The 20,345-nt window shown below is 41.3% G+C and overlaps 2 protein-coding genes across 2 annotated transcripts in view; one reads left to right on the top strand and one right to left on the bottom strand.

The window, feature by feature from the left end:
- Positions 1 to 4,151, bottom strand: part of LOC135377748 (zinc finger CCCH domain-containing protein 18-like) — a 40,039-nt gene extending 35,888 nt beyond the window's left edge. Inside the window, exons 1-5 of the mRNA XM_064610392.1 lie at positions 4,120 to 4,151; positions 3,923 to 3,957; positions 3,121 to 3,182; positions 2,779 to 2,899; positions 1,569 to 1,708 (exon numbers count right to left, since the gene is read on the bottom strand). Of these exons, the coding sequence (XP_064466462.1) occupies positions 1,569 to 1,708; positions 2,779 to 2,890 (252 nt within the window). The 5' untranslated portion in view covers positions 2,891 to 2,899; positions 3,121 to 3,182; positions 3,923 to 3,957; positions 4,120 to 4,151. The remainder of the gene's footprint in view (positions 1 to 1,568; positions 1,709 to 2,778; positions 2,900 to 3,120; positions 3,183 to 3,922; positions 3,958 to 4,119) is intronic.
- A 215-nt stretch (positions 4,152 to 4,366) lies between these two features.
- On the top strand, positions 4,367 to 19,562 carry LOC135377749 (beta-catenin-like protein 1). The gene is made up of 17 exons (XM_064610393.1): positions 4,367 to 4,462; positions 4,557 to 4,713; positions 4,773 to 4,840; positions 8,081 to 8,187; positions 8,261 to 8,400; positions 9,450 to 9,547; positions 9,599 to 9,692; positions 9,780 to 9,871; positions 10,021 to 10,093; positions 13,825 to 13,883; positions 13,956 to 14,104; positions 14,698 to 14,879; positions 15,014 to 15,111; positions 16,287 to 16,367; positions 17,001 to 17,138; positions 17,765 to 17,837; positions 19,426 to 19,562. The coding sequence occupies exons 1-17, from the start codon at positions 4,433 to 4,435 to the stop codon at positions 19,512 to 19,514; spliced, it is 1,728 nt and encodes a 575-aa protein (XP_064466463.1). The 5' UTR covers positions 4,367 to 4,432; the 3' UTR covers positions 19,515 to 19,562.
- Positions 19,563 to 20,345: the final 783 nt, after the last annotated feature.

The following is a 20,345-nucleotide window of genomic DNA, read 5'->3' as shown; positions in this document are numbered from 1 at the left end:
GAAGTAAACAGGGAAGGAAGTACATGATCTAAGGGAACTACCCTGTGTGTTCACTGGTCACTTTCAACAAAAGCAATTTGAAAGGTTACGATGTTCTGATATCTCAAAATTCGTAACAAAGTTCGTTGAAAAGCAATACAAAAATGTAAAAAGTAAATGTTTTCACAGATAGAACGATGGTTCACATTGCATTTTGGAACAAAATTTCAAGGGTTTTTCAAGGACGTTTCAAGGTACTGCTGTCATGTTGTCTGGGACGTAAAACACAGTTTATGACCAGGGCTTCAACACTTTGCAAAAATATTTATGAGCTACAGGTATCACGTGAGAGAATACATGGGGACTGCACAATAGTGATCAGTTCACAGAAGTGACTGACGACTCCTGAATGTTAAAGATCATATGACAGAAAGGAAAGTTGATGAATATAACGGAGTGTGCCGTTAATTTCCTGCAGCTGATTCCTATTGCAAAGAGTGCTAGATCCTGCTTTTTTCTTTTATTGCATGTTAGAGCGGCGTACAGACAGAGAGAGGACAGCAGGAAGGAGTGGGGGACAGGGGGGTTAATATGTTTCCTGGGCCGACTTCAGGGGGAACTGTGCCGACCTTCGCCTGGAAGGTCTGCCGGAAAACCCAGGGAAAACCTCAGACAGCACAGCCGGTGGTAGGATTCAAACCCACCACCTCCCAGTCTTCAGCACGGGGAGGTGGTGGGTTCGAATCCTACCGCCGGTTGTGCTGTCTGAGGTTTCCCCTGGATTTTACGAAGACTTTCCACTGGTTTCGGAACTATGGTTCTGACTTCGGAAAGCGTAATTTGCACTAGCAGCTCCATGGGAACAAGAAACAGATGGAAAATCAAAGGTTTTCAAGGAATGTGAAAAATTCCAGGGTTTTCCAGACCTTGAAAATGGCATTTTCAAATTCCAGGGTATTCAAGGGTGTCAAAGGACCAGTGGGAACGATGCAGAACAGAAAATAATGTGGTGGAAATCAGAAGGATTAAACAGCACCAGAACTTTTTTTGCAGCGATAGCTGTGAAGTGGAGGTATAGGGGGTTGAGATTCCGGAATCCGCGGAAGAGTGTCTGAAGCATCCAGTAAACTGCTTCTGCCAGAGTCTCACTGAGTGTGCCTCAGGCTCACGTTGAGATAAGGAATGTACAGTACTGCATAGAGAGGAAGGTAGGCGGGCCTATACAAAATTCCTGTGGAATATCTGCAATAACTGCCCGAATGCATCACCGATTCATCAGTTGACGCATCGTGGCAGTAATATCTCCTGCGCTAAGCTGCTTCAGCCCGGAAGTCACAGAGGGTGCCACAGTCTCACATTCTAATGTCTCAGGTGTACCCAACAGCTATCACTGTTGGTGAAATAGTGTGAAGGATTCATGCTAATTAGAGACGAATGGGGCATTTCGTTGCAACAAGTGATGCTCTACCCCATTGCTAGTGGTAATTTGGTGAAAAAGATGCCATTTTTAAAAGGTATGTAGAAAAATAAGAGCAAAATCTAACCACTCCTGCCACAGCATGACAAAAGCATAACTATTCTCCTTTTACCGTAAGATGTGGTACAGGCTCCCGGGGACTGTGCACAGCCCCTTCCTCCTCACTGTCATCAGCTGCAGATGCAATGGGGCTCTGGATGCCCCCTTCCTCCTCTCTTTCGTTCTCTGCAGCAGTTGCCTGGGCTCCACCATCTTTTTATCAGAGAAGAATAAAGGTACCTTACCATTCTGACATTATTTATAAGCGGCAAGAGCTAAAGAATAACCTAGACAGAAATGTCAAACCTATAACAATAATAAAAAATGAAACGCTAAAAAACTCAATACAAGCTAGTGAACAAAAACCGTCCAGCCAACGTTAATTATATGCACACTTGAAGAAAACTGCTTTCAGAAGAAAATACGACTGCTCATCTTCACAAATTGCATTTTTGTTTATTTAATCACTGAACGAAAAAGAACAGTTGCAAGTGCAAGGTAATGAGACCTGCTTTGAGACAATGTATTAGCTCAATTCGATTTCATTTTGCCCCTGTAAGAGAAGTCCAACACGTAACAAATCCAAAAAGAGATACTGATAACAGACTTCATGCATAACAGCGTTGCACGTTTTGTGCTGCAGCAATGGCAAGTTTCAACTGCAGGCTTACAAAGACCTCATACAACCTTGCGCTCGGCACTGCATCATAGTGCCGATTAAAATGCGAATGCCGCCCACCTTTGTAACGGTAAAGTGTTCAAGGTGAAGTACAGCTTATCGGACATGCACGCAGTGAAGGGTGGAGCAGCAAGGGGATGGGCTGAACATCGCACCTCACCCCACAGAAACATGGAAAATATTCTATACTGACCAGAATTTTCGTGAAAGAGAACCCAAAGCTTCCCCAAAACCAGCAAAACCAACCATGAAAAAGACGAAGTAAGCTCTCGCACCTGAAAATATGGCAAAATATGCACTATGCATGCATTTTCATGCGAAATATGCCGCAACGTGCAAAACACGCATTTATATGCACCATAGATCCCTTTTGATCGGTCCCAAACTAAAATGAAAAATGTGTTTTCATCGTCCAGATACGAAACCATATCGAGAAAAAAAACAAACAAACATGCATTTGCATGAAGATCCGCGCTCTAGTGATGCACTATAGGTGAAATTGATATTGTTATGATGCACGTGCATATGTTCCTAAAAAACAATCTTCAGGGCCAACTATCTTCCCCAAATATGTAATTTTTAACAAATGAATACAAAAGCCCACCTTTAGTAGAATTATCTTCTGCAGTACTGGATGCAGAGATGCTTCCTGTGGAACTCTCTTCGCCTGAACTCACATCGCTTCCGTCTAGTGGTTCCTTCTCAACGTCTGCCATAGCGGTCTGCTTTGGAGAAAGCAACATACATACATGTATACCACAAATGTACTATAAGGTTTACAACAAATTATAGCACATTGACAGGTCATGGAAAGGTCAACTGGTGTAAAACACCCAGAAGAGGAAGCAGAGAAGCATCCTCCTGGCTTTTTCCAACAACAGTTCACCTGTCCAAGGCCATGGCATGTTCCAAAATTCAACCATTCTTACAGCATGCACAAACCTACCTCGGCAATACTGACCACAGGGAAACCACAAGGGCACAGCCGTGAGCACAACTGTGGTGCAACTGGGGTAAAGCAAATGTTATTGTACATCTCAAGCACACCATAGTGAACGAGCGTGCCCCTGCACTGCTTCCATACAGGAGGGGTTGATTTCTCCCTTCTGTAAGAATGCAGTAGCAAGGACTAACTACGTGCCAATGAAAAAAAAAAAAAAAAAAAAGCACACACACTCAGTATTTCACGGGACTATGGGAAATCTATATTCCAGCCAGCATGGAAAGACCGAAGGCATGGGTTGATGGATATTGATAGCTCTAGATAGGTTAACAACTTAACATTGTTCTTCGTGTAACGCCTCGTGTTTCTGGTAAGTGTAACTCGACAACATGTGTAATTAATGAATGACAGACGTTATGCATTGTACAAACTGCGAAGTAAATTCATGAAAAACGACACGGATAGGAGCCATAATCCACATTTACATATCATACAACAAAAAACTGCAGCAAACCAACCTATATCCCCCAAAACAATGACTTTGTTGTTCTGTGGAAATCGGGAGGTTTTACAGGTAAGTTGTATAGTACTGCATAGAGAGGAAGGTAGGCGGGCCTATACAAAATTCCTGTGGAATATCTGCAATAACTGCCCGAATGCATCAACGATTCATCAGTTGACGCATCGCGGCAGTAATATCTCCTCCGGAATACTAGCTTCGTTGTGTATTACTCCTGACAGAGGACGGCCTAGACTGCATACTACGTAATAGTCCGACGAATCGAGTGAAAGGCTTCACACTTACCGTTCTGTCCACCATTAATTTTTGCATTCCATAAACTGTAAGTTCATTAATTATTACTAAGAAAACAATTCACATCTTTTGGCACAATTCGCGACTCCTAGGCCTAACCCAACGCGAGGCCTCGGAGCCGGTTCCACTCTGTCCATAAAAACTGGACCGTGATCACATCTATATACATATACTCATCATTTCCGTACCTGACCACAAGCAAACATAAACTGAATTCACAATGACGATGTATTCATAGGATGAAAAAAACTACTAACATTCGCTCAAAAAATCACAGCAGCGGAACACAACCCAGCAACAACTGGTACCATAAAAACCCGATACTCAAGCACTCAAAGAAGAATATCAATCCCTACAAGCAAAAATAACACATACGCTAAATTCTTACTATATGAACTATCATTAATTGGCTTTAATTTTATATTTTATGTTGTCCTCAATCAAACAATCACTGTTTTCGTAAATATTATTCCGCCTTATAGCTCAACCCAAAGTTTAAGTATGGACGTCGGCGAGCTGTTGAACTATAACGTAAGTATATAACGTTTAACTTTTCTGTGCATTATTAAAAGAACATTCGATATAATTGCTTCTTATTAAACTGTGTGTCGTTATGTTCTAATAGCCAGTAAAAGAACCCAAAAGGGCCGTTGGGGATGACGATGAGGCCACCGACACCAGACCAAGGAAACGCATACAACACGGTACAGCATCTTCTATACAACACGGTACAGTCTCTTCTATACAACACGGTACAGCCTCTACGAGAGTACCGAGATTAGGTAAGTTCTATCTCAATCAATGTGTTCAAAACTCTGTGTAAATGAACTGCTCTCCATAGCAACGCAACACGCACCAGAGACCGTAGCCGACACACCTGAACAACTCGAAGAAGAAGGGGAACCTGAGGTAACCACAAGATAACTTCATATGAAAATACACAGGGTTACCTAAGATGAAGCACTACGTTACAGGGTGCATGCAAAAAAAGGCTGCTCGGGAACTGAATCATATGTTGGAGGACGTAATAAACGCCCGAGTATCTTGTGAAAACTGCCGTTTCAGCCAGAACTCCGATTAATGTGGAAAAACTGACATTCCTCGCGGCCTCTACATTTGTTAGTTAATTACTGTTCGGGTTCAGTCTCGCCTAATCCTTTTTGAATCGAGGCAGGTGACGAAACACCACAGGCGGAGATTTAGAAAATGTCTAGACCAAAAGAAAGGTATAAACAGCACCACTCGTTGGATGGCAGCACAATCGGACGTGATGTTACAGACTTTATCGAAACTATCAGAAATAAAGTGATTTTGTGGACATTAAAGCATGCAGGTACAGCAAGTAGAATACCAATTGTACAGGTCACTAGTGGTCACATTAAAATTGCTTTAAATCAGTAGAAGACTATACCGTCTGCTGCTATTGTCAACAAGTGTCATTGCAAGGTTTACATACCTGACCAGTAATTTTTCTCTTTTTGTTCCATTTACTATGTAATCTCGTAGAATCTCTATTTGTGTATCAGTCAAAGTTTCGGATTGAGAAGAATTACGTTTCACCACAGCTGAGTATCATAACTAAGCCATGTGTGAACTACCACAACTTGACTGCCATTGACTATGATTTCTTGAACATGAACAATTTCGTGTTGCCATCTAGCTACCCTTAGTTGGCAAATATTCGAGGTCAAAATTCTAGGGAAGCAGCAGGGACCTCAGAACTTGATGGCAAAAAATAGCCAGAGCAACCCCTGAGTGTAATTTTCGTCAGCTCTGCTCAGAAGTTGGCTAATCGATGGTGGTTGCGCCACACATTCTTCACCGAAGGAAGTGGTTTGTCACCAACTAGGTGACAATGAAAGATGGAAGTCACTGAAAAGGTTAGCCAGCTGTAGGACTCGAACCCACATCTTCTGGATGTCAAGATCGAACGATGTCAAGATGCCTACATATGGGGTGTGACAGACTGTTGAAATGTTACTATACTGTAGTTATTGGTGCACAGCAATTCTACGTAAACATTTAGGTGCACTGTGGATTCATTGTAGTATGTAAAATATTTTGTATTTCATAAATATTTTTGGAATCAGTAAGTTCAGATAAACGTCTGGGAATATAGCTGCGCTGCTTATATAAAAGTGTGCTATATTATGCCATCATCAATCCTTTTGCCAACATGTTAAATTACTGAATACAAGTGTTTATAAGCATTGCTGTTACCCAGGGTAGCCATTCGTAGGTCAGGTCACAGTAAGTCATCCGTGAACCCATGAGTTCATTGGTTAAATAAGAAAATGCAGCCTTGACATACATTGAAAAAAGAGAAAGGAAAATACATCACATTACAAATATCCACAATGCAAAATAATGACCTCTTTGAAAGTTTATAATACAAAACTAGCAATAGCTAACAGTGAAACAGTTTTTTTATGCTACTATATTTGTTAAGCTGTGTTTCAGTTATGTTTCTGTTTTTTGACGTCATATCATCTAATAGGTTTGGTAGTTGATGTGGAACTGACTGCACCCTGTCACTGATTGAGCATGCAACTAATTGAGGTTTTGAATAATAACAGTTGCTTGAAAAATTTATAAGTACAGCAAGTGAAATACACTGTCCTGCCAGAAGTATCCAGACAGATGCTTCATTGCATGATCCATACCTCCGATGTTATTCTATGCAGATCCTTAGTGCAAAATGCCTCAAACACTGGAATTAACAGGGTTATGGCGAGGAATGACCATTAGCTGTTACGTTAGCAACAAGTTCATGTCTGTCAAGAGAGCATTACAAATTCCTGCCTTAACTGTGAGCAGCATGCAGAGGCAGATCTAGGATTTTTCTGAAGGGGGAGGTCCTGCCTTGGACAGCATCCTACTACACTACCTAAGGTCAATTGAAAATCTACGTAACGACAGAAATTGAGGGGGGGATGTCCTGACCGTCTAGATCAGCCTCTGTCACCATGATTTGTAAATGGAAGGTGACGGGCCATGAAATAGTTACAAAGTTGATGGACATCAGTGGGGGACGTCAGTGAGAATTAGTCTAGTGAACTCTATATGATGTGAATTACTGTGGTTGTCCATGTGTTCACAAGCCCCTAACTACACACAGCAATATCCACTGTTGCGCTGCCTAGTGCAGGCAACACATGTTTTGGTCTCCAGAGCAATGGAGCAGGATCCTTAGGAGTCACAAGCCTCTGTTTGTGAGCAGTGGTTAGCAGATACCCCGTCCGTGTCTTTGTCTGCATGTGTCTGCCTGCTGCTAAGTTGAATGGATGCATACCAACTACCCCGCCCGTCTACTTTGTTACGCTCTGTTTGTGATTTTTCAGTCTGTCAGGTGTATCTAGTTTTGGCAGACGCCATGGGAATCGTTGCTGCGGGAGTGCATCACTTTAACAGTGAAATTTGGTGGAGGCAGCTTGATAACATGCAGCTGACTTCTCGTGATATGGGCTGGGACCAATGGTGGTTCTGGATAAAATAATGAATGCTGAAGGTTATCTTCAAATCCTGGACAATACAGCATTGTCACTACCGTGGCAGTACTTGAGAGAGTGCCCACACCAGTACCAGCAGAAGAATGCTCCATGCCACAAAGTTGATGTCATGGAGGATTGGTTTGATGTCAGATTGGCATTTGGCACCTGGTTTGCTGTCCTGAACTGAACCTAATCGAACACCTCTAGAATGGACTGGATGGTCGGGTGCAGACTACAAAAATTTGCCCTGGAAATGACAGTAAGCTAGTAGCTGCTTTAAGAGAGGAATGGATCAAGATACCAGCAGATGTCTACAGATAGCTAGTGGAGAGCATTCCACGAAGATGGGCTACTGTCATCAAACTCAAAAGATGTAGCATATATTATTAATTATCTTGAAAATAAAGTAAGGCTATGTGTTGTGAGGCACGTATCTAGATACTTGTTAACAATTGGGCAGGTTGGTACATACTTGTGCTGAAGCGGCAAGAATTGACGCAAGACGACTGACACATGCGGCTGCGTCGTTCTATTTTTGTCTTGCGTTAACTCTTGCTGCTTCAGCACAGATATCTAGATACCTTTGTAGCATGGTGTGCTTCTGTTTAGTTACTCTCTAATCTTTATCTTTCTCTAACTTTCTCGTTTTGTCTTGAAGGTTGACATATTGAATGACACCACCCTCAAGAAGCTAATATTGAACTTTGAAAAGCGTGTGCTGAAAAATCAGGAGCTACGGATTAAATATCCTGACTTACCTGAAAAGTATGGCTGCCATAGTATCACTTATATAGCATAGTATATTGCTTATACACTGCTAATGTGATTTCATTTGCAGATTCATGGACTCGGAAGTTGAATTAAATGACGCTCTACAAGAGATGCATATTGTGGCAACACAGCCTGATCTTTACCCTATCTTGGTGGAATTGAATGCTGTTCATAGCATATTAGGTCTTCTGTCACATGACAATACAGGTATGCTGTTTATAATTTGTTGTTAATGAGTGATTTAATTAAACACTGCCTAGTTAATGCACTTTTTCATCCAAAAACGTAGTGCCATAGAGTGGGTTCGTTAATTATGTGAGGAAAAAAGTGAACTCAACACTAAAGTACATGCAACTACCATTCTGTTAAGAAATATGTGAGCCGATGTCCAGGAATCGACAGGCATTTTCTCATTGCCTGAATCACACTCTTTCCATATGACATTGCCATATATTCCGTCATACGCCAAAGAAAACCAGTTATCTTCAAACTTGCCATAGTACCGGGCTATATCATGCTCCACACCAGAATAATCCACTCACAAAAGGTCTAACTGTGGCTGCCTTGCTTTCTCAGTTTTGCATGGGATTGTGTTCCACAGTAGCTGTCCCCTCTACGAGCAGTCGTCAAGTGTTGTCTTTGGGGGCTTTGTTAATTTAAATATGCTACAGTTGCATGATGCACTGACGTAATTCCTGCCAGTGTTGCCCCAAATTCAGTATGTGCTGTAATCCCACTTCTCTCTAATCAGCGCTATTAAACATGCTCTCAAGCTATCCATCGACTTTCAGGCAAACCAATTCGAGTAAGAAATGTTACTGAGTGGCATAATTAGGTTGTAATCCATCAACCCAGAAAGCTGGTACCCTAACTTAGTAAGTCTGGACAGATGAAGAGAGTAAAAATAACTGTATTATTCCCTGAGCTGTCCCACAAGTGCATTTGCAACATAGATGAGAAACACTGAGAGTAGGTTGCAAAAATGGTTATTTTGTGTCTGGCTTGCAATTGCCATGGCTCGTAGGTGAGCCAAAGCTAAAGCCAAATTTCTTTCCAGCCAAAAGCCAAATGCTTTCTAATAGTGTTCCTTTGCTGTTTAAGATGTTTGTGTTCATCCTTTGGACGTGATGAGCTTGTGATAGAAGTTAGTTCATCGGTGAAGTTTGTACGCATGGGACAATGTATTGGGCTTGAAGAAAGAGGAGAAAAGACCTGTAAAACATCACTTACTGGCAGAATTTGTATTGTCTTTGCAGATATTTCCATTGCTGTTGTTGACCTACTGCAAGAACTAACAGACATAGACACTCTTCATGAAAGCCAGGAAGGGGCAGACATTCTTATAGATGCACTGGTAACATCAACTGTTTTGCTTATGCCAGCATTAAGACTGCTTGTCTTTCAGATTGATGGCCAAATTGTTGCTCAGCTAGTTCAAAATATAGAGCGCTTGGATGAAACCATCAAGGAAGAGTCTGAGGGGGTTCACAATACCTTGGGTATGCACATTACTTGTCATCACATTGTGCCAGGCCCCCTGATCGTATGTTATGAAGGTGTACTGAATGCAAATTCTTGTATTTCAGCAATTGTAGAGAATCTAACAGAGTTTCGGCCTGATCTTTGTGTCCAAGCAGCTCAGCAGGGCCTCATGCAGTGGATCTTGAAGAGACTTAGAGTGCGTTTGGGAGCTGTGTTTACTTCTTCATTCATACAGATCTTTGTTGTTATTGGTTGTTGGCAGATATAGTATATGTGTGTCTCATTCGTATGTGCTTCTTTTTTTGCTCCATCTGTAAAATGCATTCATGGATTTCCATCTTCTAGGCAAAGATGCCCTTCGATGCAAACAAATTGTACTGTACAGAGATCCTCTCCATTCTGTTGCAAAATCATGAAGGTAAGCTTTGCAAGCACTTATTTGATTGTGCATCCACCACTTGTGCTGCAAATAGAGCATGACCATTCCCTTATTTTGTGATTGAGTGAAAAAAGAAACACAGTTATTGCTAGCGTATAGGCTGCTGGAAATGCTAGAAAACCATGTAAAATATTTGCTTGCATTAAGAGGCGACCCAACCTTGCGAGGTGTACTCTGTCCCTCGCACTCCGGTAAATGTACTAAACAGTCTTTCAGAGCCACAAGAGCAATACGCTTCCAGGCATTGTTTCCAAGGCAGCTCACAAGTTTCACTGAGTGTTATTTTCCGGTTTTCTGGCGTCTTCCTCCTTCGTAGTGCTTGGCTGCTGCATGCTCAGCTCGCTGACCCACAGCAAGAGGAGCAGAAATATGTCACAGAGTAGCACTTACCTACGTGCTCCGACTGGCAGGCTGGAGCATGAGAGCGCCATACTCCGAAGAAGGAGTGACATTGTTTAGTAAAAAGGGGTGTGCTTCCTGCGCTCTGGAGCTGCTACTTAACGCACCAATTATGTCATATAAGTTTCTGAGGCTTGCCTAAGTTGTCAAAGAGTAGGAAATAGTACCAGTCTGCCTAACTGAATTTAGCAATTTACCTCTTACTTCAGTACTTGACCTTGAGGAAGTAATCAGTCATTTTGAATATCCTTATTGATTGTAAGTGGCTCTATTGTGAAATCGTGAAAAGAAAGTAACATTCCTGATGTCTGATGAGTACAATGTGAATGGAACAAGGCCCTTGCCTTAAAGGCCACATTGGACTCAAAACATATTCATTTTATATTGTATCCTGAAAGAACAACAACAACTTATTTATTTTGAGATGAGGAATGGGGAGTTCATCGGGCGTGATACGCTACCCCAATGCTGGTAGTGATGTGATTGTGAAAGAAGGGCATTGAAGGCCCATTGAGTGGAATATAATGGCTATTGGTATTTTTGAAGGAACTGGCAAGCGTTCATAAATTTGAGTTCTACAAAGGAGGCAATGTCATTATATGCACCGAGCTTTCATCTTTTAGGAACAGTGTGCCTCCACGTCTCATCGGTCAGCATTGCATGATGGCGAGCAGTTTTGTTTCGGCATCATATGCTTGCCTCGAATGTGGTGTTTCTTGGCGGGAGCCACATCATGTATATATTTATGAAGATTATAAATAATTTTATACAACCTCCGTGCTACATAGAGGGACAATATTTTTCATGGATATAATGTGTGACAAATAGATGTCAGAGGCTTAAAGTAAGTATGATCCTAAGGACATGACATTTAGTCCGGATTGACATTTTAAGCCCTTTCAAATATGTTGTGGAAGATCCTAGAAAACGAATAAAATGAATTTTTCTGCATTACTGTAAACAAAATGGAAATAGCAAAAGAAAAAATATTCTAATTAGAATTTTACATTTTGGGTATGCAGAGTGAAACCTTGTTAACTCAATATGTAGCATCTTTTAATAAAAAGATATGAAAAAAAAGTGAGGTTGAATTCACAGGATTTCACTGTACAGCAGTGTACATACATACTGAAGAATAGTGTGGTTTGAGATAACCAAATACAGTCAAACTCCTTTACAACGAACGCCTTTATAACGAAAAGACCGTTATTACGAACGTTTTTCGCGGTCTGGTCAGACGCCCAAAGGATTCAATGTATACTTCAGACATTTATAACGAATTCCTTTAAAACGAATGTACCGAAATAACGAAGTGATTTTGAAGTCGGTTGGACGAAATTCGCGACCTTTACAACGAAGTTTTGCAAGCAACTGTCGAATTGCGAACTTCTGACAGCGTTTCTCATTCCGCCGCGGCGCGCTCGGCACCACATATGACGGTTCCGCGGGTGTCATAAAAGGCGGGGAGAGAGAACAGGCGTTCATCGTCCTGGCACTTGTCCAACTGGATGTCTTGGTTACGTGGGTGGGGCGCTGACGGGATTCGTGGACCTCGGCTGTGCGTCCTGCTTCTTGTGGGCAGGTTGGACGGAACGTACGAGGTTCGACACGCAAAATAACGGTAACGCTTGCCCATTTCTTAGGCGAGAGCAGAGGCTTGGGAAGTGCCTGCCCTCCGCGTCCTCCTATTGGCCGGCATCCAGGAGGCGGAGCCCCCCTCGCATTTGGTCAGCAAACGCAATGATAGTCGCGGGAAAAAATTCGTATCAAAATGAAATAAACCAGAACAAAAATTGAGGCAAGAAAATAGGCAGTGACTGTTAATTTTCCATCACTGTCAGTGGAAGAGGCCGGTCGTAACGCTTTTGTGTTTTCGTTTTTAGCCTATGCTGCCGAAATTCGCGAGATGATTCAAAAGGCACAGCACGTGCTTTCCACCCGCGAGACGCGCGCTCGTAAAGCGTGCTTCTCCTAAAGCACACAGGCATTAGGTGAAGCCGACTTGCGGAATGGTGATATGCAATGTTGCCAGAAGTTGTCCGGATGCGTTCCCTCCACGTGTTCTGGTCACTGTTTTCGTCACACAACTTCGCGGTTTATTGTTGTGAGGGAGGTAAAAATGTCACAACAGCGATAAAGTTCCGTGTCCATTGTAGATTGACTGTCTGAGGTGCGTTTTGATCAGGGCAACGAAATTCTACCAATAAACAAGATTGCTTGCATTTTAAGGCATTTTTCTTTTGAAACATCCGTTTTAACGAAGTTACCTTTACAACGAAGATTTTCCGCGGTCCCCTGAAGTTCGTTATAAAGGAGTTTGACTGTAGTAATATATATATATGGGGTGTTTCTTTTTAGCTGCAACAAATTTTCATAAAAAGGGGCTGCTACTAGGAAACCGTATTTTTTCTGAATCAACAGACTAATTAACAGATATATATTAATCAACTTTTTAATTATTGACTTTAGGGAGCGCATTGCAATTGCGATATTAAAGCGTGATCTCCACATGATGTGCTCAAACCACTGATGAAGCACAAAAGTAATCACAGCGAGCGCTACGGACCTAAGTATTTTACTTCTGTCGTTTGCTGTGTACAGCAAGTAACCTGCAAAGGAGCGACAGTGACATTGATATCTCTGCCCGTCCGCGATATGTCCACCGCCTTTTTTCAACTGCGCTGACGCTCTTTTGTCGACCACTTCCAGTTTATAGCAGGCGACGCAGTCAAATACTTAGGTCCGTAGCGCGTGCTGTGATTACTTTTGTGCTTCATCAGTGCCTCGAGTACATCATGTGGACACCAGGGTTTAATATCGCAGTTGCAATGAGCTCCCTAAAGTCAATAATTTAAAAAGTTGATAAAAATATCTCTGTTAATTAGTCCCCTAATTGAGAAAAAATACGGTTTCCTATAGTAGGAGCCCCGTCGAGTAATCCAATGACAAAAGTAAAAGCATCCTAAGGCATCTCCCCTTTTTATGAAAATAATTTGTTGCAGATAAAAAGAAACACCCTGTGTATATATATATATATATTAGGGGAAAAAATAGCCAGAGCTCAGAGAGTGAGTTAGCACACCCTGACGGGAGGAATTACGTGCTGCATGACCTTCTGACGCCGAAACAGCTGTCCAGTACTGGCGTGGTGACGTTTGAGCACCCACAAACATATATATATATATATATATATTGCAAAACCCTTGGATGTTTTGTGCTTGTCTATTTTGTGTTCATCATAGAGATGTTTCACTGCCTGCACTATTTGCAAGACTTACTCTGACTGAGATTGTGACTTACTCTTCATTTAGAGAACAAGAAGCTACTTGGTGAAATTGATGGCATCGACACACTTCTTCAGCAACTTTCAGTTAGTACCTGTCCAGTGTGCTGTTGAGATTATGGTGCTTGTGCAACACAGAAACAAATACTCTCTGTGCAGTACTTCAAGCGACATGATCCCAATACCTCAGAGGAGACAGAAATGATGGAAAACCTGTTTGACAGTGTGTGTTCCAGTCTCATGCATGCCCCAAACAGAGAAAGATTCCTCAAGGGGGAGGGCCTGCAGCTCATGAACCTTATGTTAAGGTTGGTGTTTATGTCAATTTGTGTGGTACAGTGTGGAATGATTAAGGTGTGACAGCTACATGTAACTTGCCAGTGCATATCAAGAGTGTTGTTGAAACATTTTATTGAATATGCATTGCAATGCTTGCTTTTGAAAAAAGACTCGGTATAAAACCCTTCGTTTTCGCGACCTAAATTTTTCATGAATCGGGCACAAGGCACATATGTGTAGCCACTAGACTTTGCAATATCTGGATGCTGGATCTGGAATTTGTGGTTGATTGCCCTACTTTGTGATACGCCTGAGACTGCCCTTACCAATATTTAATTAAAGTAGCATTGCACATGTTTGCATGGCAAAACAGTTAAAATGCTAACTAGCAACTGAAAATAAAGTTTGCGATTGTGCCATTGTTTTCCAAGTGTCAATTCTCTCACAAAATTTTTGCATGTTCCTAAAATTCATGATTTTTTTATTTTTCACTTTAATTTGCAAAAATTAGGGGCATGTGAATAATGATGGTTTTACAGTATTTTGCATTATCTTTATTGTATTATTATTATCTGATATTTACTGGTGTACTCTAGTCCCGATTTATGATCCACCTTCATAGGGAGAAAAAAATGTCCCGCAGCGGTGCTCTCAAAGTGCTGGATTATGCAACCAGTAATGTTGAAGGTGTGGATAACTGCAACAAGTTTGTGGACATCCTGGGTCTCAAGACCATCTTTCCTTTGTTCATGCAAACTCCAAGGAAGTACAAGAAAAAGAGTGCATCTCCAGATGAGCATGAAGGTATTGGCTTACACTTAATCAAATGTCTTCTTTTCATTTTACAATAAGCTTGCAGAGAAGTGTCTGCATTGTTGCAGGATACTGATTAAATTTAGCAGTTTGCATGGCCAACGTCGTCCTATTTTTCTTTGCAGAACATGTATCTTCAGTGATTGCATCAATGCTAAAAAATTGCAAAGCAACTCAGCGGCAGCGTTTATTGAACAAGTTCATTGAAAACGATCATGAAAAGGTAAATATTCATGGGCCTCTTCATTGATTTCTGCTCAGGCATTCTCTCGGTTTCAGCACTGCTAATAAAAAGGCTGTGTAATCTGGCCCCATAAGCATATCTTTTTAGATGAAATTTCCACTGTTACCGCTGTTACTACTTTTATGAATGTCTGGATATGTTATTGAATGCAGGTACTTCAATATTATCAGAATTTAGGGGAATTATGAATGGGGATTATGGTTTTACCTTAAAGTAAAAAGGATCTAGAAATTAGCTTAAATCAACTAGCAAAAAAAAAAAAAAAAATGAAGCAAAGGAAATTCCATTAAAGCAGCATATGGAACAAGTACTATGAACACAACGCGGATATTCATGCAAATGCATGTTTTTTTTTCTCTCTCTCTCTCACTCTCTCTTTCTCTATGGTTTTGTATCTGGCTGATAAAACACTGTTGGGCTTGGTTTGGGACTGAGTAGAAGGGTTCTATGGTGCATACAAGTGCATGTTTGGCACGTAATGACTGATTTGATATGAAAATGCATGAACAGTGCATATTTTGCCACATTTCCAGATGGTCAGGTGTGAGAGCACCAGCGTAGTCAAAGCAAAGAGCAGAGCAAGGCCTTGCCACATACACGATACCCAGAGATGTTAGAGATCTTTTGTTACAGTGACGTGCGAGGTTTGTTCCCTCTGAAGTCCACCCTTGTCTGACTTCGGAGTATCAACGCCGCGCGTGCTGCTGACAGGCCGTTCTTGGCCACTTTCTTTAATGTTACAGGGGCAGGCAGCATTCGCATTTTAATCTGTATTGTGCTGCAATGCCACAAACAAAGCTTTCGGCTGCAGGATTATATTTGTTTCAGAGCCTTCTTCGTTATGTGCTCCTGAACGAAGACAACACTATTTTACTGTGTGATCCCTAATAAAATGCTCAAATGTCAGATATGCATTTGATGCAGCGCTTTTACACCGAGAACAAAAAAAAAAAAACATTGGATATATTCAGGGTTTTTATTGCATGTTTTAAAGATTTTTAGTGCATAGTTGCACGCATATTTTAGGATTTGTAGTGCATATTTATCAGCTGCATGCAGAGATCAATTCTTTCTGCATAATGTGGTTTAGCGTGACCTAAAGGCTGTGGAGTGCAGTAACGTGTTTTAATGATAAACACACAAAAAAAACGCAGGTGGACCGTCTCATGGAGCTACATTTCAAATATCTGGAAAAAGTGCACATCATAGACAACCAGATTGAAAAAGAAAAAGCTGTAAGTTGCATATTCGAACAGGAGAACAGTAAACCTCTGTTGTGACGAAATAAATCTGAAAAAAATCTATATATATGCGGGGATTCGATAAAAAAGGAAGTGCCACAAATATCGTTACGGTACCCTCTGAAGTGTGCGGAAACACTGTAGGAACCATAAAATAAACAGTCAAGCAAATGAACATTGGTGCTGAGCACATTGGCATCACTTTAATCCATGCGTAATAAAAAAAGGAAAGAAACGAAGAAAGGTGTAATTTGGATTTTCCGTACACCCAAAAAAACAGAACCTCCAGTCGTCTGTGAGAAATATATCATTCTGTCTCTTGAATTGTTGGAAATGAGTGGCTTACATTCCTGTCTATCGTCAAATTAGAAGTAATGGTTTGGCACAATGGTTTGTGAAAAGTGTATTATACGGCAAAGTTCTGTTTTTAAGAGTGTACGGCCCTTTGCTGGCATGCCCTTTGCACTAAATGGAATCGCTTCAAATAATCTTGCATGAAACTTTGAATAAGGTGGTAATTCCAGAAAAATAATTTCGTCATAATTACGGTTTACTGTAGTACGTCTAGTGCAGTGCCCATAGGCACGTGATTCATTGTCATCTCTTTTACATTCTTCCATGTTGCAGAACACAAGTTATTTTGATGATGAAAATAATGCTGAACTAGAGGAAGCTTTCTACCTGCGTCGGCTGGAAGGAGGCCTATTCACGCTGCAGCTCATAGATTACATTATGATGGACATCTGTAGTTCTGGTCCCCCCACCGTGAGTTCCCTCTGAATTTCATACCTCAAATCATTGTTTAGTTCAACCCGTATTAAGAATTAAATCTGTTGTGCAGTTTCTTTCTCCGCATGGTTCATGCACAGTAGAGTTTTAATATTTAAAGGCTGTCCCTTGTAACTTGAATTAACCTTAAAAAAGAAAAAGAAAGCACTGTTGCATCATACATGAACAAAACAGGTTGCATATTGTTTGCAGTTAGGATTTGCAGCCTGAGGTCTTACGGAATTTTTAAATGTCAGTTTTAGGGTCAGGTGTGATTTAGAAAAGACATAGAGTGCCTGCAGAGATCCTGGACTCAGTTGTTCGTAATGAAGAACCTCTTGTTCTAGCTTTCAGAGAAGGCCTGGGAAATTTGAAAAGCACCATATGGCAATGTGCCCACACACTGCGATAACAGCACTCTGGAGCATGCTGGGAATGAACGAAGTTCACTTCCAGCCTTGCTGGCCCCATGGACGTGGAATGGAGGATTGAACTTTGTCCATTTGCAGCATGCCTGAGAGTGGTATTATCGTGGCGCATAAGTGCGTAGTCATGTGCTATGTTTTCAAATTTCCTCTACTCTACGCAACAAACATTGCACTCTATCTTCCTCATGCTTGCAGATCAAGCAGCGTGTCCTCCAGATTCTGAACCTTCGTGGGGGCTCCATCAAGACCATAAGGAATATAATGCGAGGTCTGTATGTCAACATTTACAATGGATGGAAAAACATGCTTAAGGCCCCAACTTTTCAACAATTCAGTGAAAAATGCGCACAATTTAGGATGTACCGCAGAATTTGGGGTTTTGTATGGAAGTTTGCGGAACTACGAATCTTGACTGAGGAACAAAGCTTTGGTGCCGGAGATGGATGTACCTACGGCTCATAATGCCCTTGCCTGCGTCACCTAACCGAGAGGATAATCAATGTGTACCACACATCTCATGTTGGCAACACTGGTTAAGCTCCCATTCATCCTGTCTTTACTACTACTGTTTTGCTCTCATCGGCAACATCCCATCTAGCATGTTCCTCACAGTGAAGCATGCTATGGCTAAATGTTCCCACAAGGGGAAACAAGGGTGCAAAGATTAGTTTGGTACTGAGTTTTTCTGTAGTTAGTGGTAACTATGTTATGCTACAGTGTTAAAACAGCAGCATGTGATACTTAGCTACAACTATTTTGGATTTGTAAGCACTTTACTTCTATGTCAGTCATCCAAGTTATCGTATATTTCCGTCAGCCTAGATGCACAAGCACACTGCGGAAAATTGCACAATTTCAGATTTGCCGCAGCAGAAAAAGCAGGGCTTTGAACATGCTTTATGGTCTAGCACTTCATACTATAATTTGCTGCTCAGGGCATGCACTCTGCATGACAGAGAAGTAAAATTTGTATTTATTGTTTACTCCATGTATTTCCTCACTGTTCTTTACACTTTAAGGTATGCTTTAAGTCACTTTCTGTAACATCTATGGAATCTTTGGAATCTTGAAGGTCACAGCCATAGGAAGAGGCTTATCCGATTAACAATGCATAAAAAATGTATACACTGACTAATAAGGACATCACTTTCTACATATTCAATCCTCATTAGTCAACTCCCCTTATGTAACTTCCACAGACTACATAACATGCGACGGAATCTTTGACGTCCTGGTGTTCACAAGCATGGGAGTCTCAAACGACAGATAATTTAACAAGACCACAACCCCGCCTTTATCCTTTGAGTCCCAAACATTGGGAACTTCTCAGCGAGGAATGCTTGTGAGCTAACTAAAGCTCAGTCTTACTGACACACTCTGATGGACGTTGAAGCAGTCTTTGTGTATCACGTCCCAATCATACACTAAAACAATAACATGTACTGTTGGGGACACGGTTAGCTAAAATCGCCTGTCAGTATTTCGCCGTCCCATATTACCTCTGTTGCGCTTGAAAGTGTTGTGCCAATATTGTATTTGAAGGTGGACCATGTGCTGCACATGTTTATTACCCGAAAGAAGTAGTCTTGCAACACCTAGAGATTTGAGATGAGATAAACCACGGAGTGCAGATTTTATACCCAGTCGTGTCCCCTACAGTACATCACAACGCCATGTACAATGCACCAATTGATACCAGGAACATATTTGTCAGTAGGACCAAGCTACAGTTTGTATCTTTCAGTGCAAAGTTTGCAGCAGCATCTGTTTTTTTTTTTTTCAGCATCACTGCAATTGTACAGCTTTTACACGTATTTTGAAATTGTGTGTTAATAGAGCCATTCTTCTGAATGCAGAATACGCAGGAAACCTGGGAGATGCCAAGGATGAAAACTTGAAGGAACTTGAACAACAGCGAATTTTGCAACTTGTTGATAGGTTCTAAATGTAGGCCATTCACTTGCATTTTGTAAATAAACTTATTTTGACTTCACATTGTCTTGTCACCCGAGTGGAAGATAGTGATTATAGGCAGAGCCAGTAACAAAGTGAGCAAAGCTGAACTTGCTTAGTCAAGCAGTTTTGCAAAGTTGGGGTGTGTTTGACTTTTTTTTTTTTTGCTTCTAATAATTGGGTATTAGATTCGGAGTAGCTATAGTGTTGGAGAATGGCACCCTTTTTTGTGAGCACTGTTGTTGATGGGGTGCATCTGGTTTGGGTCTTTATTTTGTGATGAGGCAGTACTGGTAGACAGTACATGTAGTGAAGGCATTAGTGAGTTTTAGTTGTCTTTTTTCTATTTTTTATTTTTTAAATTCCGTGTTAGCGCCGCATGAGTTTTAGTGCATCGCACGCTACCGCCTTTGCGTACGTAAGCGATGACGTGGTTCTGCACACTGTGTAAAGCTCTGTTTTGCGTGTGTGCAGGACCACCAATGCTATCCCGTACGTACGCAACGGTGACCGCGTACGATGCACTGAACCTTATTTCACACACTAAAAAGAAGATGCACCTCACACTAAAGAATGTGACTTTAAATCAGCATCACCACTGGTAGAAAATGTGGACTTCATTGACTTCAATAAAATGCAAAAACAACACATGCTCAATTTGTAACTGGTCTCCACATAAATATTAATGCAGTTCCCTGTCAAGTTAGTCCAGGATTCATAGCTAGAGATAAGCGTCGGTGCTGGCATACCAAAAACAAAATCAAGAAGAGATTAGACATCTATTTATTGTGTAGGTTACAAGCTTTTGCCCAGAGCCTGGGCT

Source organism: Ornithodoros turicata, chromosome 1 (genome assembly GCF_037126465.1).
Source record: "Ornithodoros turicata isolate Travis chromosome 1, ASM3712646v1, whole genome shotgun sequence".
NCBI lineage: Eukaryota > Metazoa > Arthropoda > Arachnida > Ixodida > Argasidae > Ornithodoros > Ornithodoros turicata.
This window is presented reverse-complemented; position numbering and strand designations above follow the sequence as displayed.

What these genes read in the sequence shown, in the direction of transcription:
- LOC135377749 (XM_064610393.1), top strand. Translation starts at nt 4,433, where the DNA reads ATGGACGTCGGCGAGCTGTTGAACTATAAC. An exon ending in ACATTCTTATAGATGCACTG is followed by an intron (nt 9,548 to 9,598) that starts GTAACATCAACT and finishes CTTGTCTTTCAG; the next exon opens with ATTGATGGCCAAATTGTTGC. An exon ending in TCTGTTGCAAAATCATGAAG is followed by an intron (nt 10,094 to 13,824) that starts GTAAGCTTTGCA and finishes CTCTTCATTTAG; the next exon opens with AGAACAAGAAGCTACTTGGT.